Source organism: Myxocyprinus asiaticus, chromosome 7 (assembly GCF_019703515.2).
Source record: "Myxocyprinus asiaticus isolate MX2 ecotype Aquarium Trade chromosome 7, UBuf_Myxa_2, whole genome shotgun sequence".
NCBI classification, from domain to species: Eukaryota; Metazoa; Chordata; class Actinopteri; order Cypriniformes; family Catostomidae; genus Myxocyprinus; species Myxocyprinus asiaticus.
Genome location: NC_059350.1, coordinates 5,386,232 through 5,410,932, shown reverse-complemented (window position 1 = coordinate 5,410,932; position 24,701 = coordinate 5,386,232). Strand labels below are relative to the sequence as shown.

The following is a 24,701-nucleotide window of genomic DNA, read 5'->3' as shown; positions in this document are numbered from 1 at the left end:
AATTGCCTAGCAACCAGAATTTATGTGAGAGGGGGTTCAGCGAAAAAACGGCAGCTGGCAGCAGGAAGTGCCTGCCGATGTCTTTCGAAGAGTAGGTGGAACTTGCTGCTGGCAGCCGCCAATCATTAGCATCCAAACAGACACAGCAGCCAATCGATAAACCAGTAACGAATGGCAACAGTAAACAGAGGCAATTCTCAATGTTAGCGGTTGAGTTCGTATTATAAAATAATTAAAACATATTTCTTTAATCGTATGTATAAAGATTAGACTAAATATTGTTAGCATTGTCATTATTATTACAAGTCTTGTATTCTGAATTGGATCACTTGACATTACAAATGTTTTACACAAGGTGAAACTGAACCTGAAATGTTCGCATTGAGCAATAATAAAATATATAATTAAATAAATGTCTGTGTACTGTATATTGTGTTTAATAGGTGAATCTCTGTGCTGTATGTTGTGTTTAAAAGGTGAATCTCTGTGCTGTATATTGTGTTTAAAAGGTGAATCTCTGTGCTGTATGTTGTGCTTAATAGGTGAATCTCTGTGCCGTATGTTGTGTTTAAAATGTGAATCTCTATGCTGAATGTTGTGTTTAATAGGAGAATCTCTGTCCTGTATGTTGTGTTTAAAATGTGAATCTCTGTGCTGTATGTTGTGTTTAAAAGGTGAATCTCTGTGCTGAATGTTGTGTTTAATAGGTGAATCTCTGTGCTGTATGTTGTGTTTAATAGGTGAATCTCTGTGCTGTATGTTGTGATTAATAGGTGAATCTCTGTCCTGTATGTTGTGTTTAAAAGGTGAATCTCTGTGCTGTATGTTGTGATTAATAGGTGAATCTCTGTCCTGTATGTTGTGTTTAATAGGTGAATCTCTGTGCTGTATGTTGTGATTAATAGGTGAATCTCTGCCCTGTATGTTGTGTTTAAAAGGTGAATCTCTGTGCTGTATGTTGTGATTAATAGGTGAATCTCTGCGCTGTATGTTGTGTTTAATAGGTGAATCTCTGTGCTGTATGTTGTGATTAATAGGTGAATCTCTGTCCTGTATGTTGTGTTTAAAAGGTGAATCTCTGTCCTGTATGTTGTGTTTAAAAGGTGAATCTCTGTGCTGTATGTTGTGATTAATAGGTGAATCTCTGTCCTGTATGTTGTGTTTAATAGGTGAATCTCTGTGCTGTATGTTGTGATTAATAGGTGAATCTCTGTCCTGTATGTTGTGTTTAAAAGGTGAATCTCTGTGCTGTATGTTGTGATTAATAGGTGAATCTCTGTCCTGTATGTTGTGTTTAATAGGTGAATCTCTGTGCTGTATGTTGTGATTAATAGGTGAATCTCTGTCCTGTATGTTGTGTTTAAAAGGTGAATCTCTGTGCTGTATGTTGTGATTAATAGGTGAATCTCTGTGCTGTATGTTGTGTTTAATAGGTGAATCTCTGTGCTGTATGTTGTGATTAATAGGTGAATCTCTGTCCTGTATGTTGTGTTTAAAAGGTGAATCTCTGTGCTGAATGTTGTGTTCTGTTTAAGTTTAAACAGTGAATCTCTGTGCTGTATGTTGTGTTTAAACAGTGAATGTAAGCACAGATATTCACTTTTTAAACACAACATACAGCACAAAGATTCACTATTTAAACGCTGTGCTGTATGCTGTGTTTAATAGGTGAATCTCTGTGCTGTATGTTGTGTTTAATAGGTGAATCTCTGTGCTGTATGCTGTGTTTAATAGGTGAATCTCTGTGCTGTATGCTGTGTTTAATAGGTGAATCTCTGTGCTGTATGTCGTGTTTAATAGGTGAATCTCTGTGCTGTATGTTGTATTTAATAGGTGAATCTCTGTGCTGTATGCTATGTTTAATAGGTGAATCTCTGTGCTGTATGTTGTATTTAATATGTGAATCTCAGTGCTGTATGTTGTGTTTAATAGGTGAATCTCTGTGCTGTATGTTGTGTTTAATAGGTGAATCTCTGTGCTGTATGTTGTGTTTAATAGGTGAATCTCTATGCTGTATGTTGTATTTAATAGGTGAATCTCTGTGCTGTATGCTGTGTTTAAATAGTGAATCTCTGTACTCTATGTTGTGTTTAAACAGTGAATCTCAGTGCTGTATGTAACAGGTCAGTCTTTGTGCTGTTTGTTGGTTTATCAGACTATCTCTGTGCTGTATGTTGTGTTTAAAAGGTGAATCTCTGTGCTGTATGTTGTGTTTAAAAGGTGTATCTCTGTGCTGTATGTTGTATTTAATATGTGAATCTCTGTGCTGTATGTTGTGTTTAATAGGTGAATCTCTGTGCTGTATGTTGTGTTTAATAGGTGAATCTCTGTGCTGTATGCTGTGTTTAAACAGTGAATCTCAGTGCTGTATGTAACAGGTCAGTCTTTGTGCTGTTTGTTGGTTTATCAGACTATCTCTGTGCTGTATGTTGTGTTTAAAAGGTGAATCTCTGTGCTGTATGTTGTGTTTAAAAGGTGTATCTCTGTGCTGTATGTTGTGTTTAATAGGTGAATCTCTGTGCTGTATGTTGTGTTTAATAGGTGAATCTCTATGCTGTATGTTGTATTTAATAGGTGAATCTCTGTGCTGTATGCTGTGTTTAAACAGTGAATCTCAGTGCTGTATGTAACAGGTCAGTCTTTGTGCTGTTTGTTGGTTTATCAGACTATCTCTGTGCTGTATGTTGTGTTTAAAAGGTGAATCTCTGTGCTGTATGTTGTGTTTAAAAGGTGTATCTCTGTGCTTTTGTATTGTATGTTGTGTTTAACAGGGGATAATGCTGTATGTTATGTTTAATAGGTGAATCTCTGTGCTGTATGTTGTGTTTGATAGTAATCTCTGCTGTATCTTGTGTTTGAAAGGTGAATCTTTGTGTTTTATGCTGTGGATAACTGCTCAATCTCTGTGCTGTATTTTGTGTTTAACAGGCTAATGCCTGCTGTATGTGGAGTTCATTCTGTCATTTTGTTTCTCTGCGTCTTTTGACATCCTAATCAGGGGATAATTGTGGTGCTGACAGGGTCATTCCCCATAGCAACAAAAGAATTAACCTCTCACCTTGTGATGGTATATAGATTTCATGTTTCAAGAAAATGAACCGAATTTGTGTGTGTGTGTGTGTCAGTACAGTAGGAGCAAAACTATTTAATATATCACAAAAAAACAATACATTTTATTTAACACCTCTACTTTATTCTCTGCTTTCCTCCCTTTATACCATTTTATTTTGGCAGATCTTTCTCTCTCTATATCCCTGAATATATATGATCAAGAAACATTGAGCTTCTGCTAGCTTTCTGCTTCACTGCCCCCACAATCCTTTGAAACTGACAGAAAAAAATCTCCAGCTTTTCAGATTTGCATTTGCATGGTCCTCCTGGGTGAATCTCACATAACCATGTTTTGCATAAATAAGTTGAAACCTATTTTTTAGAACCATTTATTATTATTATTATTATTATTTTTTTTTTTTTGCATTTTAACATTATTTTCAGTGAGTACAATTTTCCCTCCAAAATTTTTGTAAGCGTCCTGTTGCTAAAAATAGGCAAGATTTTCTTTGAGCAAAAAATATTTTGCATGTCTTATAATTTTGGGGTGAAATATGACCAGACAGACAGATAGATAGATAGATAGAAAGAAAGAAAGATAGGTATTGTACTGGGCTGTAATTTGAGCATTTACTGTATGCAATAGTTCAGATTTGTGAAATGTGGTCACTATGTCCTTTATATAAGTCAGTATTTTATGAGTGTTTCCTCTTTTGGATTGAGTCGCTGTGCTGATGACTAACACTGAGAAGTTAAAACTCTGTTGAACTGTTTACAGGTCATCAGCCATAAGTGAAGCGAAAAGTTTTGCTCACAAACAATAGAGCACTTTACATTTCTACTCTCAACAGTTGCTGTAGTAACAGATGACATTAGCCCACCACTAATTCTGAATGTTGATAGGTGAATCTCTGTGCTCTATGATCATTTTGCACCCTGTCTCTGGCCCTCTGACTGAAATGCTCAGTTTTGGCCTAGGCACCTCCTTAAAACTTAAACATAAAAGCCCACTGTTCTGATTGGCTAACACTGTGCAGCCAAATAGAGCCATTTTTGAAAACTCTGAAGAGAATGAACCAGCTCAACAACATTATAAAACTAAATGTCAGGGTTTACACATAATGCACATCCAACACATTGCATCCGAAAATATTAAACTGTTCATCTCAAGCACAAATTACGCAAAGCATACTTTGGTGCTTGTTATAAAGTGTTGCAGGATCTTTTATGGTGTGAAAATGGTGTGATCAGATTCTACAACTCTAAGAACTGTTAAGGGCTGTTCACACCAAACGCATATTTACATCGAAAAAAGTTAGATGGAGCACTATGAAATACGAATACACCATGATATGGCCAAAAAGCCTGTTTCTCCACTGATGCACATTTAAAATTAGTCGTGTATTCAGATTTTTTAAAAAACATTTTGTCAAGCATAAAATAAATAGCAAAAATGTCATATTTATACTAGATATTACTATTTTATGAGGGGCTCTTAAAAACATGAAATGGACTTATGTTTTTTAATGTCTGCTGCCTTTTATGTCACAGCTCAGGATAGTTGCTAGTGAAGGGCTTGGGACTGTCCCAACATCCAGTCAGCATTGTCCTGATGTCATTTTCTTTTGGCTCCATGATTTTATGTCTCAGGTGATTGGCTCAAAATGTTCTGTGTCTGGATCTGAGTGCCCATGAACAAGATTGGAGGGCAAGTGCCATGTGCCAGCTGAGCAACTGCCATTGAGATGATTGGGAATGGAATGGATAGCTTTCATGTCCATGTATTTTAGACCTCCTTGGCGCAAACTGATGCTTGGTGTTTGCATTAGCTAGTTCATTACACTACTATTCCCTCTGACAGAGAGACAGGCAATGAGTGTATTTACATGCACAAACTTACACAAACTTAAACCAACAATATATAAAATACTTAAACAGTGTTCTTACATTGGGGAAATCATAAATTGTTTAAGCAAATTCTGTACGGCAGATCTAGACCCATTATCCTGATTTCACTTTGCATGTAAACACCTTGTGTACAGTGTTCTGGTGGCTTAGTCAATGTGCATATGTCTATATACGGATTGACTTAATACTAGAGGAAATCCAGACATTTAAAAAAAAATGCAGTCACGTTTTCTTTGCGTTGTCAGTTTTTTATAATGTTTCAATTTTTATAGTTTTGAAGCTATCAGAGTTTTTTTGTACATGTTAACACTTACTGAGAGAATGAGTCAACTAGAGACACAGGAAGATTTTTGCTAAGTGGGTTATAGTGCTACTGAATGATAATGTATGTGTTAGTGTGTGTGTGGTGATGCATAATACAGTCCAGGATTTCCAGCATCAGAGTAGCATCAGGCGGGTTTGTTTTCTTCAAGGGCGGCCTTGTGTGTTTGAGTTGCTTGCTTGTCACTGATTTATGGCCCTCTTTGGATAGAGCCAAGATCCAGCAGGGATCAAGCATATGCACACCCACACCCACACACACACACACACTTGTATTCTTAACTAACAGCAGACTTGCAGCATGAAAACTATTCTACAGCAGAAACTGTTGTAATGAAATCTGCTTCATGCTGTCAGTCTTTATGTTTTAGAGCGGGAACAAATATTTTTACTCTATAAGACACTTCAAGTCTTAAAAAACCATGACAGACACTATCCATTTTTGTCTTCCATTCGGATGAGACGTTAAACCGAGTTCCTGACTCTCTGTGGTCATTAAAAATCCCAGGACACTTCTCAAAAAGAGTAGGGGTGTAACCCTGGTGTCCTGGCCAAATTCCCCCCATTGGCCCTTGTCAATCATGGCTTCCTAATAATCTCCATCCATTAATTGGCTCAATAACTCTACCATCTCCTCTCCACCAGTAGCTGGTGTGTGGTGAGTGTACTGGTGCACTATGGCTGCCGTCGCATCATCCAGGTAAATGCTGCACACTGGTGGTGGTTGAGGAGAGTCCCCTGTTCACTGTGTAAAGCCCTTTGAGTGTAGTGTCAGAAAAGCGATATATAAATGTAACGTTCATGCATTCATGTTACAGTGCTTGTTTTGTGAGTTATAATGCCTAAAGATGCTAATTTGGATTAAAATGAAACATTTATGCATTTAGCAGACATTTTTATCCAAACACATTTGCTTTTTTGACAATCACACTCCTACTGCCTGAAAGAGTCAGGAAGATAGAAAAACACACATAAAGAGACAGGAAAGAGCAAGAGACAGGCTACATGCGCTGTAGAAGTACGATTTCAGTGGGACTCAGACAAATTGTTTTTTTTAAAAAGTCATGCAAACACTTTAGTCCTACTGAAATCGCACGGAATCGCACCAGTCCGATTTGTGCTTAGCTGGACATACAGACCTAGATAATGCGATTGTAGCTCAACTTCGTTCAGCATGTACACACTTTAATCAGACCATAACTGGCCTCAGTGCTGTGCGTATGTTAAGTATGATGAACAAATGCTCTCTCTACTTTAAATGCCTATAATAATGCCTTACGGATGTGACAGTTACAGACACTTCATATCAAATCATATGGATATTAATGGGAGAATCAAAAACCTCGATCACTCGTTCTTGTACCATGATGGTTCAAATAGATCGCTAATGATTACTTTGATCTGTGACGTGTTTCAAGCTTACTGCATCTATACTGACATTTGGGAAGTGATGATTTCGAAAAACTTTGCGATTTGAATTGTAGTACGGTAAACACTTATCATCTGATTTTGCTGCTGCTCAGCGTGTTCTGCACCTTCACTCAGACTGAAGCGTTGAATGCAGACTATATTTTAAAATGCAGCCTTTTGCGGTTTAATAATTGCCATATTGCAATTTTTAATATTAATTCAGTCAATCATGCAGCCTTAATGGATACCAAACCAGTGTCTCAGAGGTCAAAGTCTGCAGGTTTCAAAGCGCTTTGTATGTTTTTTGCTCTTTCCATGCTTCCATAGCTATCTGAAGGGTTTTATGATTATACATATCAATGGTTTGGTATAGTGGTTAGAGGTCAATGGATATTGGACTTTGCTGAAACCGAGGACTAAGGTGGTGGAAAATGCTGATAACTGATCAGTCAGCAAAAAGTTTTAAAAATGTATTTGTGTAAGCAGGTAAAACCAATAGGCTATATCGGTTGGCCTCTAATACTGGTAATGAGTACTTTCTACTTTGAGAAGTTAAATTTCACATTTTGACTGCAAATGTTATGCCAGTAATGCTGGAATTGCTCAGAGGTGATGTGCGGCCTATACAATATTCCATTACACATTGTGATGTGTATACTTTGACAGACAAATGAAGACTGTAGCTCAACTACACAAAACCCCACTGTAGCTCAATTATAACTGCCCAAGTAAATATACTGAAGGAAAGAGAAAAGGACAAAAAGAGGGAGAGACAGGCAGAGAGAGACAGGGAAAAAATTAGAGACAGGCAGAAGGTAGGAGACACAGAGAGACAGACAGAAAGACAAGCAGAGTGAGACAAGAAACATGAGAGACAGACAGGAATAGAGAAACACAGGTAGAGAGACAAACAGGCAGAGAGTGAGACAGGAAAGCATGAGAGACAGACAGGAAGAGAGAAAGACAGGCAGAGTGAGACAGGCAAACTCAATCACCTCACATGAGAGTTTAAAGCCAGTGTTGAGGAGCTGAGAGGAGAAATAAAAGCGCTGCAGCAGGAGCACCTGTAGAAGAGAAGAGACCCTGAACAGAGGGTTGAACAGTGTCAAGGAGGAGCTACTCATCAGAGAGAGAGATATACAGAGCCTGAGAGAGCAGACAGAGACAAGCTCAAACACTACCCAGACACCAGCACACCAACCTCTGACACCCCCTGAGTCCAACATTCCAACAACACAGAAAGTGATTGGCAGTCCCTCAAAAAGTAACAGAGAGCCCAGCCCCCCTCAGCCAATTAAACGCTTCCTCCCAGCATCACCACACAGCATCTACTCTCCACACCCAGCTGAGCCCTACACTGCAGCATCCTGGAGGTCCTGTCACCGGCACACTGTGTCTCAGCACCTCCATGCTGCCCCCCTGCACCTGCTTCCTGAACTCCATCACCCACGCCTTTGGCCTCCACACCCGCATCTTAGACATGAGCATCCTGTGCCCCATCACCGTCAGCAACCCCAGGACCTCGTGGCACCATACCAGCAGCGGCAAAAACAACCAAGACCCAGAGCAGCCCCAGCTTTGAGTAGCAATACCTTGACAGAGCAGCAGCCTGCTCCACACCCACACCTCCAAAGGTCCAAAAAGGTCCAAACCACACCAACAACACCAACCTGAGAGAGATCAAGGACCTGCTCAACCTAATATGCACAATGCTGATGGACCAGTTGTGAGTAAAAGACATCGAACTGGACAATTACACTCTAATACACATAATAGTAAAAATAATCAAGTAAATAAAAAATATAATAATAATAATAATAATATGTAAAAAGTAGCCTATATGTATGTATGTATGTATGTACATATATATATATATATATATATATATATATACATACAGGGTTGGGAGGGTTACTTTTGAAATTTACTTTTTTACTTTTTGAAAAGATGACAGTTTACACAAGGTTTATTTCTATTTCTTGTGCTCCAATCTTACTTCAAACTTACTTCTCTGTCTGCTCGTATGAATGTAACACATCATAAGAAAGTGTTTCACCGCTGTTCAAATGCACTTTGGATCGCATCATTTATATGTATAAATGTTTTCCATCTGAAAGGACTAAATATTAAATGAAACAAATGACAATAAAATGCAAAGTAATCTCTTCAGTAATCAAAATACTTTTTGAATGTAACTGTATTCTAATTACCAATGTAGTGGAATACAGTTACTTATATTTTGTATTTTAAATACTTAATCCCGTTACATGTATTCCGTTACTCCCCAACACTGTGTGTGTGTGTGTGTATATATATATATATATATATTATACACACACACACAAACAGCTCTGGAAAAAATTAAGAGACCACTGCAAAATTATCAGTTTCTCTGGATTTGCTATTTATAGGTATGTGTTTGAGTAAAATGAACATTTTTGTTTTATTCTATAAAGTACTGACAACATTTCTCCCAAATTCCAAATAAAAATATTGTCATTTAGAGCATTTATTTGCAGAAAATGACAACTGGTCAAAATAACAAAACAGATGCAGTGTTTTCAGACCTCGAGTAATGCAAAGAAAACAAGTTCATATTCATTTTTAAAAAACACAATACTAATGTTTTAACTTAGGAAGAGTTCAGACATCAATATTTGGTGGAATAACCCTGATTTTCAATCACAGCTTTCATGCATCTTGGCATGTTCTCTACCAGTCTTTCACATTGCTGTTGGGTGACTTTTTTAGTGTGTTTGCATGTGCTTATGTGCGTCTCATTCACAGATGCATATTTCAGCGCTCATCTGTGACAGTTCCACTGTATAACTTATGAAATATGAACACAACAATCATAATGGGAATAGATAACATCATACAGATCGAATAGTCATCATGAGTCAATGTTAGAAAAGTCTCAACTCGTAAAATACAACAAGCAGATTCGTTTAAATTACAAACTAGTGTTTTTAGCCATCTTGAGTAACTCTGTGAAAATGTTTCTATGAACCGTGTTAGGTTGTTTTGGTGCTGGTTTTAATTGCAATGCTGTGCTGCAAGTAACAATGTGCTATTTCAAACATTCTGTTTATGTTTACGTGAAGTAATACGTGAAAATGATCACCCCCAAGTAACATACATACATGTTTTTGTCAAGTTTTCATAAACAGAATATGGGAAATGGCATGTTGTTACTTACAGCAGATGATCCCAAATTAAAACCAGACCCAAAACAATGTAACAAGGTGCAGAGATGTTAAAACAATCCTCACAGAGCAGCATGAGCTTGGCTTTCATTCACAGAGACATGCTGTGTGTATGCACGCACACTGTTGCTTGAGGCTGCCCGAGTCTCTGCCTGAAAGAAAGACACGTAATTATCGGTGTAAATATTGGCGTAATTCCATTATCAGCGCGATAACAATATTTTGATTTTCCCGATTATTGGCCAATAATATATCGGCCGCCGATATCGTGCATCCCTAAATAATATTACAGGAAACATGGTGCAGAACTGATAAGGTCACTATTTGTTCCCCGGGATATCGTGAAATATCTATATCATCTCGAAAACATGAACAGATTACACGGGGCATAACTATTTGGCACAAACTAGAAATTGATCAAAATATCCAACTAGTCAAAAAAGAAGAATCCCATATCTGGCTCAAAAACAAATAAACAGCTTAGTCAAACAACAAAAGATGTATTCTTATGTGCTCTTTACATGCCTCCCTCAGAATCTCCTTACTATAATGAAGACATCTTTGAGACTCTCCACAGGCAAATCAACCACTTCCAGGCCCAGGGAAGTGTGCTGGTGTGTGGGGATATAAATGCAAGAACAGGATCCCTACTCGACTTCACCACAGACAGTGGGAATAACCATGTATTTGGACAGAGCTTTCCACAAAACAGCATTCATTTTACAAAGATTAACTCTGATCCCCAAGGAAATAAAAACAGGAAGCTTCTAATTCAGCTCTGCTGAAGCCTCAGTCTGTACCTCATCAATGGCAGGGTGAGAGGGAGATTATCTTGGAAGATACACCTACAGTTAATTTTATGGTTGCTCAACAGTTGATTACATGATCATAGATTTAGATCTATTCTCTTTCAAAGCATTCACGGTCAAACCACTAACACACCTATCAGATCACAGCCAAATTACTGTATATCTAAAAAGGACAAAAAACACTAACATGCATCCACAATCCAGTAAGCTGTATAACATTAAAAAGCTTTACAGATGGGTCCAAAGCAGCACTGAAAAAAACCTGACAGCAATTGGCCATCCCACAGTGTGTTCACTTGTTGATCATTTTATAGAAACCATTCATCCTCACAATGGAGATGGCGTAAATCAGGCTGTAGAAAATATAAATTACATATCTGATTATTTGGCAACAATATCTAACCTTAAAACCACTAAGAAAATTCATAAGCAAAAACAAAAGAACAAAAAATGGTTTGATTTGGACTGATGACAAATTTAAGACAACTCGCAAACCAAAAACGTAGACAACCAGACAGTGCAGATTTATGCCTTGATTATTGTGAAGAACTTAAAAAGTATAAAAATACACTCAGAAAGAAGAGAGGACAGTGTATCCAAAATCGGTTCAAAACAATTGAGGAATCTAGATATTCAAACAGTTTCTGGGACAGTTGGAATCTTCTGAATAAAAAGCATCATGAACAAATCTTCTTTCGGCTGCTCCCATTAGGGGTCGCCACAGCAGATCATCCGTGATCCACATATTTGACTTGGCACAGGTTTTACGCCGGATGCCCTTCCTGCACAACCCCCAGTGGCTGGGGGACTCTTACTCACACCTACGGGGCAATTTAGAGTCTCCAATTCACTTAACCTGCATGTTTTTGGACTTGTGGGGGAAACCAGAGCACCCGGAGGAAACCCACACGAACACGGGGAGAACATGCAAACTCCACACATGCACAAATAACCACACAAAATGGAGATACATGGAAAAATTACTTTGAACAACTTTATGATCAAATAAACATGAATACAGAACAAACCCAGATATACGAAAAATGAAACCATATGGAATACATAATTGGCAAGGACCAAAATCCTTTAGAATACTCAATCACAGAAAAATAATTAACTGATAAAATACAGGCCCTGCCAGCCAAAAAGGCAAGTGGACCAGATGGCATTCTAAACGAAATGCTCAAAAATACAAACCACAAATTTAGTTTGGCCATATTAAAACTCTTCAACTTTGTTCTGAGTGTTGGTCATTTCCCTGACACATGGAATAAAGGACTCATAATGTCCATATTCAAGAGTGGAGCAAATCTGACCCAAACAATTACAGAGGCATCTGTGTAAGCAGTAATCTGGGGAAGTTGTTCTGCAGTATCATCAACACAAACTGATACTCTTCCTTACAGAGCATAATGTCTTAAGCAAAGGTCAGATTAGATTCTTGACAAATTATAGAACATCAGACCATATCTTCACCCTACATACCCTGATTGACAAATAGAAACAAATAAACAAACATACTTCTTCACTCAAGGGTGGGGTGTGAGACAGGGCTGCCCTCTATCACTGACCCCCTTCAATATTTACATTATTGAATTGGCGAAACTATTAGAACAATCAGCAGCACCTGGCCTCATACTGTATGACTCCAACATACTGTAAAGTTCCTGCAGTACGCAGATGATCTGGTCCTGCTGACAGAAGAGGGTCTACATCAGAGCCTAGACATCTCCTGCACAAGTTCTGTCAGACCGGTGCCCTGACTATTAATCCTAACAAAACTAAAGTACTAACATTTCATAAAAGACACAGATGTCAGGGAAATAAACCCAATTTCACCCTTGGTATGACCAAAATTGAACAAGCCACAAACTACACATACCTCAGGTTGAAAATAAGTGCAGCTGGAAACCTCAGCTTGGCCGTGAATGAACTGAAAGAGAAAGCATGAAGGGCCTTGTATGCCATCAAAATATCTATGCAATTTGAAATACCAATTAGAATCTGGCTCAAAATATTCCAATCAGTTATAGAACCTATTGCATTATATGGCAGCGAAGTGTGGGGTCCTCTTCTGAATCATGAATTTGACAAATGGACAAAAACTTGATTGAAGCCCAGCATGCAGAGTTTTGTAAGAGTATCCTCAGAGTCCAGAGGAACACAACAACAATGCATGCACAGCGAATCTAAGCCTATACCCTCTATTGATTCACATTGAGAAACGAGCCATCAAATTTTATTTTATAGCCCTTAGAAACCATGAAATGAATATTGAAAAAAAAAAAAACTCATTCAGATGGTCCTGAGGCTCCAAAAACAGACTAACGAATTAGTCTCGAACAAACTCGAACAAATTCGGCCTAACCAAATGATCAAAGCACAAAAAGAAAATTATCTGAATTACTGGACTGAAACAACACAAAAACAAAGTAAATTTGAATGTTATTTAGCCCTAAACAGAGAATACACAATAGCAGAATATCTGAACACAGTGAAAGACTGCAAGTTAAGGAAGACAATGATGTGGTACAGATTGAGAAATTACACTCTGGCCATAGAGACGGGCAGATATCGAGAGAACTGGCTGCCTAGAGTGAGCAGAGTATGCCCATACTGTAGCCAAGGAGATACAGAGACAGAGCAACACTTCCTCACCATCTGCCCTAACTATGCAGAAATTCTGAAACAAATATATCCCAAATTTGAAACAATTAGCCAGTTCAGAAAGTTGGACAATAATACACAACTTCAGTAATTTTAAGTGAAAGAATAGATTGCATTTTACTAGCGACATAGTACATCAATGCCTGCCACAAAAAGAGGGAGGAGTTGACCAATCAGTGATGCATTTACAAACACCCATATGCACAAACACACAATTCTACATTAAATGTTCGTTTTGCTTTTTAGTCATTCCATAGTTTGTTCTCATCTCTTCCAGATTCATTGTAAACATTGCAAATGCTTTGGCAATACATTAACGTTTTTCATGCCAATAAAGCACATTTGAATTGACAGGAAAGAGCAAGACAGAGAGAGAGAAACAGGCAGGATGAGAGAGACAGGTAGAGAGAGAGACAGGTAGAGAGAGAGACAGGTAGAGAGAGAGACAGGTAGAGAGAGAGAGACAGGACAAGAGAGAAAGACAGAGACAAACAAACAGAGAGAAACAGACAGAGGGAGACAGTAAAGAGCGAGAAACAGATAAAGGAGAGAAAGACAGGCAGAGACAAACAGAGAGAAAGAGGCAGACAGGATGAGAGAGACAGCAAGGAAAAAGACAGGCAGAAAGAAAGGAAAGAGTGAGAGACAGACAGGTTGTAACAAACTGGCCGGAGACGGTGTTAGGATCCATGAGCAGGAAGTTTATTAAAAGTACAAGCAAACAAACAATCCAAATAGAGGTAGCTGTTAAGCAGGTGGTATAATCCAATAAACCAAAAAGACAGTCCAACAAGGCAAACAAAACAAAGGGCTATCCAAAAGCAGTAAATCCAGGAAAACAGGAAATGGTCATAACAAGAGAACAATCAGCAATGGCAATGGAAAAACGCTTGGTAAGGCAGGGTAAACTGACAAAACTTCTCAATGAACAATGGAACAGCATGGTACTTATATAGTTCAAAACAGGAAGTCAAAGAAGAAAGGTACAGAGTTAATATTCGGGAGATGGCTCCCTCTGGTGGTTGGTAGGAGGGGTAACAACCTCGGATGTTACAGAACCCCCCCCATGAACAACTCCTGGTGCTCCTCTGCTGGGACATCCCCTTGGTCGTGGTGGTGGACGATTAGGATGAGCATGATGAAATCCTTGGATTAGGGATGGGTCCAATATGTCCTTGGCGGCTACCCATGTTCTCTCCTCTGGTCCGTAGCCCTCCCAGTCCACCAAGTACTGTATCTGGCTCCCTCGTCATCTTGAGTCCATGGTCTCTGACCATATACGCTGGGGCTCCATCTACCTCCAATGGAAGTGGAGGCTCAGAATCCATGGTTCCAGAGCCAGACGCCGGATGGACGGGTTTCAGCAAGGACACATGGAAGGAAGGAGAGGTGCGGTAGTTATCAGGAAGCTCTAAACGGTAGGTAACCGGATTTATTTGACAGATAATTCTGAAAGGACCCACATACCTTGAACTGAGCTTCCTGCAGGGTAGCCGCAACTTGAGATCCCTTGTGGACAACCAGACCCTCTGTCCTGGCTGATAGTTGGGATGGGGGTGCCTCCATCGGTCAGCATGGAAGCGTTGTGCTCCGACCGCTCGCTGTAGCTGGACGTGCGCTGTCCCACACCCTCTCGCTTCGCTTCATCCAATTGTCCACCACTGGCACCGTAGAAGGTTCTCCTGACCAAGGAAACATTGGGGGTTGGTAGCCCAGCACGCATTGGAAGGGGGTTAGACCCGTAGGGGTATGAGTGAGGGAATTCTGTGCATATTCGGCCCAGGGCAGGAAATCGCTCCACTTCTCCCGTTCACGGCTACAATAACTTCGAAGATATCTGCCTGTCTCTTGGTTTAGATGTTCCACCTGTCTGTTGGCCTGAGGGTGGTAATCAGAGGGGAGACTCACATTGATATCCAGTTGTTTGCAGAAAGCCTGTCAAACTCGGGACCTGAACTGTGGACCTCTGTCAGACTTGATGTTCTCTGGTATTCCATAGACCCTAAAGACTTGGTGGAACAAAGCATTAGCAGTTTCCATGGCAGTGAGTAAACCCTTGAGAGGGACAAGTCTACATGATTTAGAAAATCGATCTATTATTACCAGAATGGTAGTGTTACCATGGGAGTTTGGCAGGTCTGTGATGAAGTCGATGGACAAGTGGGACCATGGTTTTATGGTATTGGCAGTGGTTGAAGCAACCCCATGGGCAGTTCTCTCGGGGTCTTGGATTGGGCACACACCTGACAAGACTTTACATAGTTAGTTACATCATGAATCAAAGTTGGCCACCAGATAGGAATTACGCACCAGGGTAACAGTTCTTTGGATGCCAGGATGTCCAGTGCTCAAGGAAGTGTGGACCTATTGGATAGTCCTCTGACCTAGAGCTTGGGGTACGTAGTGTTGGTCGGGGGGCAGTTAGGAGGTGACGGTTCATGCTGTTGTGCTCGTTGCATCTCCTCCATGATGTCCCAACTAATCGGTGCTATGATGACAGATGGTGGCAGAATAGACCCAGGGTGAGGTTGGAGGTAGTGTGGATCATGTCTGCGTGAAGGTGCATCTGCCTAGCTGTTCTTGCTGCCACGGTGGTAAGTGACTGTAAAATTGAATCTGGTGAAAAACAATGACCATCAGGCTTGACGTGGGTTCAATCTCTTAGCTGCCTTGATATATTCGAGATTTTTGTGATCGGTGATAACCTGGAAAGGGTGGACTGCCCCCTCTAACCAGTGACGCCATTCTTCAAGGGCTGCTTTCATGGAAAGTAATTCCTTATTTCCCACATCATAGTTACATTCTGCAGAGTTCAGTTTTCTGGAAAAAAAGGCACAAGGGTAAAGCTTGCCTGGTGTTCCGAGACGTTGTGACAGGACTGCTCCAATCCCGCAATCTGAAGTGTCTACCTCAATGACAAAGGGAAGACTGAGGTCAGGATGTTTCAGTATCGGAGCGGTCATGAAGCTTGACTTGAGGGAGATGAAGGCCTGGTATACGGCATTGTTCCAAGGCAATTTGTTGGGCTTTCCCTTGAGCAACGACGTGAGCGGGGCTGTAATGATGCTGTAATTACTGAGGAAATGGCGATAGAAGTTGGCGAAGCACAGAAACCACTGTAGTTCCTTGATTTTTGAAGGTCGAGGCCATTCAGTGACTGCTGTTATCTTAAAGACATCAATTTCTACACCTTGATGGCTGATATTGTAGCCTAGGAAAGTGGTATGGGAGGTATGGAACTCACATTTTTCTGCCTTGACAAATAGTTGGTGTTCCTGGAGACATGATAGAACTGTCTTGACCTGCTGGATATGTTGTTCCATGTCTTGTGAGTAGATGAGGATGTTGTCAATGGAAGCCACCACACAATGATTCAGTAAGTCTCTGAATATCTCGTTGATAGAAGACTGGATAACCGAGGGGGCATTAGTGAGTCCATACGGCATGACCAAATATTCATAGTGCCCCCTGGTGTTGATGAAAGCAGTTTTCCACTCATCCCCTTCTCAGATCCTGACAAGGTTATAAGCACTTCTCAGATCAAGTTTGGTATAGATCTTTGCCTCACGGAGTTGTTCAAAGGCTGAGGGGATAAGCAGTAATGGGTAACGGTACTTTATGGTGACAGAGTTCAGGCCTTAATAGTCGATACAGGGATGTAGACCTCCATCCCTCTCTACGAAAAAGAACCCTGCAGCAGCTGGGGAGGTAGAGGGATGGATGTAACCGGAGGCAAGGGCTTCCTCAATGTAATTCTCCATGGCGAGGGTCTTAGGGCATGACAATACATATGCCTTGCTTCTCGGTGGGGCTGTACTGGACAGAAGTTCAATGGAGCAGTCCCATGGACGATGAGGAGGAAGTTGTGTAGCTTTGAGTTTGCTAAACACCTCACTGAACTGTGCATACTCCTTGGGGATCATGGGCTCCTTCTGTGATTCAGGGCTCTCAATACTGGCAATAAGACAAGGCATGGAAACAGAAACATGGAGACAATGTTTGTGACAAAAACTTGACCATTGCATGAGCTCACCTTGGTTCCAAGATATCAATGGGTCATGGATGGCCAGCCAGGGATGACCCAGGATAAGAGCATGCTTGGGTGAGTTGATGACATATAGTGAGATTTTTTGAAAAAGTCCAACCTTGATGGTTATCGGAACAGTCTGTTGGTTTATGCCAGTACCAGTAGCAGTGTTGTCAACAGTGGTGATGTTAATCGTTGGGGAGCATTGAATGGTGGATATGTTGAGTTCTTGTACAATCTCCTGATTAATGAGATTTACAGCAGCACCAGAATCCACTAAAGCTGTAAAACACTTTACATGATCACCAATGGAGACCTCTACAGGTAACAGAATTTTGTGAAACATGTGATACAGTGTTCATTGTACTCACATTTTGCCTTGACTCAGGAGAACTTGATTTCTTGTATGGGCATGCAGCGTTGAGATGACCTGGTGAGCCACAATAAAAGCAAAGGTTTTCTTGCTTCAACGTTCCTCCATGGAAACGCAAGCGTAAGCAACTTGCATGGGTTCGGGTGATACAGTGGATGCCTGGGCCTGTACTGAGACTGTAGAATTTGAGGCGAAGTGAAACTGAGGCCATGAAGCATTTTGAAGCAGGTTATCCATCTTGATGGCCATGGTTATATATTCAGAAAGAGTAGTACCTTCACCCTTACAGGTCAGCTCCATCCCGAGTTTTAGGTTAAGCACCTCACAGAAAACAGACTTCAGAGCGACATCATTCCATCCACTCTGAGCCACTAGTGTCCTGAACAGAACTGCGATGACCCTGGCATAGATGAAGCAGCTGAACAGAGATATCTGGCCGCCCGCTGGATATTCGAAGACTTCGTGGATTTGTTGAACGAAGCAATTAAATGAAACCTGGATTTTAGGATCTTTATTCCAAACAGAGGCGGTCCAATCGAGAGCTTTGCCAGTAAGCAGTGACATCATAAAAGCACATTTTCTGGCATCTTGATCAAATGATTCAGGTTGATTTGAGAAATATACTTTGCATTGTCGTAAAAAAACCCGGCATTTTTCAGCAGAACCATCAAACTTATCAGGTAGAGCAAAGCTTACCGGTTTAGCATGGGGAGCTGGCAGTGAGTGAATGTATTGTGTCAAACATTCGTTGGCAGCTCGTAGGTTGTTCAGCTGGTCTTGGTAACCCCTTAATACCTCGCACTGGTGCGTGAATGCAGCCTGGAGCTGTGAAACTTCCGCTGGATCCATGTTAGGTGAAGTATTCTGTAACGAACTGGCCATGGAAACGGTGTTAGGATCCATGTGCAGGAAGTTTATAAAAGTACACAAACAAACAAACAATACAAATCGGCAGGCAAACAGTGTAGTTGTTAAGCAGGCGGTATAATCCAATAAACTAAAAAGACAGTCCAACAAGGCAAACAAAACAAAGGGGTATTCAAAAGGCAGTAAATCCAGGAAAACTTGTAATGGTCATAACAAGAGAACAATCAGCAATGGAAAACCGCTTGGTAAGGCAAGGTAAACTGGCAATACTTCACAATGAACAATGGAACAGCATGGAATTTATATAGTTCAAAACAGGAAGTCACCAAAGAAGAAATGGTACAGTTAGTATTCGGGAGAGGGCTCCCTCTGGTGGTTGGTAGGAGGGGTAACAACCTTGGATGTTACACAGGTAGAGAGCAACAGACAGGATGAGAGAGACAGGCAGAGAGACAAAGACAGATAGAGAGAGAAAGACAGGCAGAGGGAGACAGGAAAGAGCGAGAAGCTATAAATTCTTTGGAAATACAAATGTACAAATATTTGTCAAGCAAATAATGCACATATAAACTAAATGCCAGCAAGCAAAAAGATCATGAAAAAAATACTGTGGACCTTCAAACACAAACATCATACAGTTTTCTGATCTGTGTTTGTGTCTGTTTAACGTTTTATCTCAGCTGGACGTCTCTCTCTCTCTCTCTCTCTCTCTCTCTCTCTCTCTCTCTCTCTCTCTCTCTCTCTCTCTCTCTCTCTCTCTCTCTCTCTCTCTGTTGAATATTTCTGTGTTGGGGATTTGGAGGAAAACATTACTTAGTTCTTCCTGCAGTCTGATGCTAATGCAGTACTGCTAAATATTTCACTAAACTCTCACTCTCCCTGTTCTGCTACAATGTGATTTCTTGTCACAGAGCGTTTGTGGGATATGAACGCTCCTCACAATGAAAGAGAAAGCCAAGGAGAGTCTGACAACTGCTTACTTTTTTATATGTATATTTTTTTTAAATTATATATTTATGCCAGTTCCTCCACCTCTTTCTTGTTCTCTTCCCCTCATGTTGTGTCTCTGTGCTCTTCAGATATACTTGTTTTGAAGCTGACACTTTGCTACATCGGGATTTGTGTGTGTTTGTTTGTGTGACTCAAACTTTGACTTATATTTAAATTTGAGAGTTCACATGCAATATTTTTGGAATGGAAAACTTGTACACTGTATACTGCATACTGCACAACATATTCAAAATACTACAATAACAATAGCAAAGCAAAGGCAAGCAGCAGAACAGATGATCAGACCAGTTTGCAATCAATACTCGCCAAGACACACACAGGCACATGAATGATCAGTTGTGATCAGCTAAATCCTTGTTAAATATTCCTCATTTCATTCTTCACATAATGCAAATGAACTTTCACAATATTGCATCATATCATTAGTGAGTTGATTGGCTGTCGCCTCACGCTATTTTGTGTTTTATTGGATGTGACCTAACCAGCCAATTGCAGTGCTGGTATTTCCGGCTGAGACTGTCACCGTTGTTGCCGTGGCAGCATCTCGTTTTACTTCCTCGTTCGCCTTTCATGTCTGGCTGTAACTTTTCCCCCCACATGCCTCACATCATGTGTTGTGTTGGTTTTTCAGTTGCCGTACAAGTAACAGGAAGAGTCTGATCCTGACCAGCACATCTCCCACACTGCCCCGCCCACACTCTCCTCTTCCTGGACACATAGGTGAGTACTCATCACTGATCTGCAACTATGACATCATGTGAAGTACTTGCACATTCAAGTTAGTACTAACTACTTTCACTCTGTCTGACAGGAAGCAGCCCATTGGACAGTCCCAGGACATTTTCCCCCAGCGCCCCAGCCCATTTCTCTTTTGCATCATCCAGAAGGTAAACAAACAGAAAGATCCTGCACTCCATTAAATGAATAGTTCACCCAAAAAAGAAAATTCTGTCATAATTTACTCACTCTCATATCATTCCAAACCCTTATGACTTTCTTCTGTGTAACACAAAAGGAGAAAGGTTTTAAAGAATGACACGATATCTGATTTCCATACAGTAGCAGTTGAAAATGACTCACTTTAAAGCTTAAATAAGCACCCAAAATTGTAATAAAAGTAGTCAAAATGGAGAATTGTGTTTCATAATCCAAGTCTTCTGAAGGCATACGATCACTTTGTATGATGTACAGACCAAATTTAAGTCGTTATTCACTCTAAATTAAAATCATTGATCAACTCATGTACTGTATACAGAGCCCAACTCAAATATGGTGACACGTCAATAACATTAAAGCTCATTGGTTTGAAGCATGATGTCATGGCGGTTGGTCATGAGATGCGCAAGAACCACTAAGCAAAAAACAAAATAAATCAGAATTTTAATAACCTGATCCATACCAAAGTGATAGATTGTTTGAAGTCTGGCTAAAATTTGAGTCTGAACTGTCAAATTGAATTTTAAAAAGAAAGTGCACGGTAGTGTGTCTAGCTCTGTCTGAATCCACTCATTTTTTTAGTACTTTTCCCGATAAAGTGAACAATGTGGCATTTGTAATGTAGTGAATGTCGAATAAGTGAACAAGTGAGGCAAGTTCAGACACCAAATATACGTGAATGTGTAAAACACTGAAATGCCATCGTCGTTTACGTTCTCTTATGCATTTCTTGAGTTCAGATTTAATTATAGCAAAATTTCAGTTTTCCGTCTTCTGTTTCCATACTGACAGCTACTCTTAATTGATTTAGAAAAAAGGCTCTCTCTCTGCATTGTGCTGACGCCAATACCGGATATAGATATACCTCATTTGGATCACACTGACCAAACTGATCAGATTTCAGCACTTGCAAAATGACAGTGGGGACAGTCAGTTCTAAAGATCAGATTTGAATGACAAACTGGGTTTGTGTGCAATGTGAATAAGACCCTTGATTGCACCTGGATTAGAGTTAGGGTTATATATTATTGAAAAAAAATACTATACTGAAATATTGAGTGAAATAGAGCTGTTCTGTTCAACAGCACAACAATCTCAGACTCAAACATGTCTGATATCAAGAGCAAAGCTTAAAATCAATACTGACATTCCCCTTAGAAACTTGTCCTTCAGTCTCTAAAATCCCACCATTTGTGATCTGAAAATTGGGGAGCGTGCATTATAAAACGTATCAGCTTGACTCATAAATATTAATTACTTTCTTCAAGGTGAAGTGTTTGATTACTGAGCCACTAGCAAACATAAATACATAGGTTAAGTTTATCAAGGCAAACGTTGATGTTCACTTGATAAAGCCTTGTTTGAAAGTTTAAAATAGTTTGTTTAAAGGTTTCACAGGCCCTGAAGATAGAAAGATAGATAGATCTATCTATTATCTACCCTTGAAAGCTCATCAGACCCTCTAAAGTCCACATAAGGCCCCCATATTAGAACTCATCAGACACCCTAAAGACCAAACCAGCCCCATTAGACCTCATAAGACCCCATTAGACATCATCAGACTACATTAGACCTCATCAGACCCACAGAGACCACTTTAGACCACATTAGACCTCATCAGACACCATTAGACATCATCAGACAACATTAGACTTCATCACACCCCTAAAGAACACATTAGACCTCATCAGACCCCCTATATACTACATCAGACCACATTAGACCTCATAAGAGTCCTTCAAGACCACATCAGACCCCATTAGACCTCATCAGACCCTTTGAGACTACATCATTCGCTTGACAAAACCTTGTCTGGAAGTTTAGAATAGTTTATCTAAAGGTGCCCTGAAGACAAACAGATAAATAGATATATCTACTAGCTACCGTTCAAAGCTCATCAGACCCCATAGAGACCACATCAAACCCCATTAGACCTCATTAGACCCCATGAGACCTCAGCAGACCCCCTACAGTCCATATAAGAACCCCATTAGACCACATCAAACCTTATCAGACCCCCCTAGAAACCACATTAGACCTCATCAGATACCCTTGAGACTACATAAGAGCCCATTAGACCTAATCAGACCCCATGAGACCTCATCAGACCACATAAGACCTCATCAGACCCACTAGAGTCCACATTAGACCCTTATTAGGCCACATCATACCTCATCAGACCCCTCAAGACCACATCAGACCCCATTAGACCTCATCTGACCCTGTTGAGACCACATCAGACCTCATTTGACCTCATCAGACCCCATCAAACCACATGAGACCTCATCAAAAACCTAGAGACCATATCGGACCACTTTGGACCTCATCAGACCCCCAAGAGACCACATCAGACCACATCAGACCCCATCAGAATCCCTAGAGACCACATCAGACCTCATCAGACCTCCTAGAGACCACATCAGACCACCTTAGATGTCATCAGACCCCCTACATACTACATTAGACCACGTTAGACCACATCAGACCACATTACATTTCATCAGACCACATTACACTTCATCAGACCCCTTAGAGACCACATCAGACCACATTAGTCCTCATCAGACCCCCTCGAAACCATATCAGACCCCATTAGACATCATCATGTTCAGTCCTCATCTTTGGAATTCCGAAAATAATTACGGTTTTCAAAAAGATTGCTAAATACTCAACTAATCTCCTATTGGTCAACAAACAGTTAGTCCAACCCCAAAGTTACGCTATTTGTTGAGCCAAAATTGCTGTGTTGGGCTTGTCAGGATGCTCAAAGAAAGAGATCAATATTTTGAAAAGTGCCACAGAGCCACCGTGTTTACAGTTTTCAGTGAAATTAACATACTTACTTATAGTTGTCTCTGCATATTAAACTGGAATAGGAGAAATTATTTTAGCATTGAAATAAAAATTACACACTTCAGCTTTAAAGATGTTCTGTTAAGTCAGAGATTATAAAGATAAAGCATGGCTTTGTTCCAGTTCAGTGGTTTGGCAAAGCTAAATTGATCTATTTGTAAGACAACAGAGAGAGAGAGAGAGAAATTAGATTCTCTAAACAGCATCATCTCACCATCATTCCTCAGCAAACGACAGCCTGTCACACAGTCGTTTGTCTGAACCCTTAAAAAATAACTGCCATTTTTTAACTGTAGTACAAGTGTTGTAAATTGGATGCAGTATTACTGCAGCACTGAAAACTGCAGGAATACAGCGTGCACATTACCACACATGCACTGCAGTACAGTACAGTCATTATTGTGTGTACTGCAGTACAATACAGACATTATTGTGTCCAATAATTATTACCACACTTGTACTGCAGTACTGAAAACTGCAGGAATACTGCGTCTAAATTATCACTCTTGAACTTCAGTACTGAAAACTGCAGGAATACTGCGTCCAAATTATCACACTTGTACTGCAGTACTGAAAACTGCAAGAATACTGCATCCCAATTACCACACTTGTACTGCAGTGCTGAAAACTGCAGGAATACTGCGTCCAAATTTCCACACTTGTACTGCAGTGCTGAAAACTGCAGGAATACTGCGTCCAAATTTCCACACTTGTACTGCAGTGCTGAAAACTGCAGGAATACTGCGTCCAAATTACCACACTTGTACTGCAGTTCTGAAAACTGCAGGAATACTGCGTCCAAATTTCCACACTTGTACTGCAGTGCTGGAAACTGCAGGAATACTGCATCCAATTTACCACACTTGTACTGCATTGCTGAAAACTGCAGGAATACTGTGTCCAAATTACCACACTTGTACTGCAGTGCTGAAAACTGCAGAAATACTGCGTCCAAATTACCACACTTGTACTGCAGTGCTGAAAACTGCAGGAATACTACGTCCAAATTAGCACACTTGTACTGCAGTGCTAAAAACTGCAGGAATACTGTGTCCAAATTACCACACTAGTACTGCAGTGCTGAAAACTGGAGGAATACTGCATCTAAATTACCACACTTATACTGCAGTGCTGAAAACTGCAGGAATACTGCATCCAAATTACCACACTTGTACTGCAGTTCTGAATATTGCAGGAATACTGTGTACAAATTACCACACTTGTACTGCAGTTCTACTGTTGTTCTCTAGAACTGCACTCTG

At 40.2% G+C, this 24,701-nt stretch overlaps 1 protein-coding gene across 3 annotated transcripts in view; it reads left to right on the top strand.

Annotated features, from left to right (window-relative positions):
• LOC127444044 (microtubule-associated serine/threonine-protein kinase 1-like) overlaps nucleotides 1–24,701 on the top strand; it is a 106,892-nt gene that overhangs the window by 39,493 nt on the left and 42,698 nt on the right. For all 3 annotated transcript variants that reach the window (XM_051703188.1, XM_051703189.1, XM_051703187.1), the window contains exons 3-4: nucleotides 20,282–20,370; nucleotides 20,462–20,537. In XM_051703188.1, coding sequence (XP_051559148.1) covers nucleotides 20,282–20,370; nucleotides 20,462–20,537 — 165 coding nt within the window. The remainder of the gene's footprint in view (nucleotides 1–20,281; nucleotides 20,371–20,461; nucleotides 20,538–24,701) is intronic.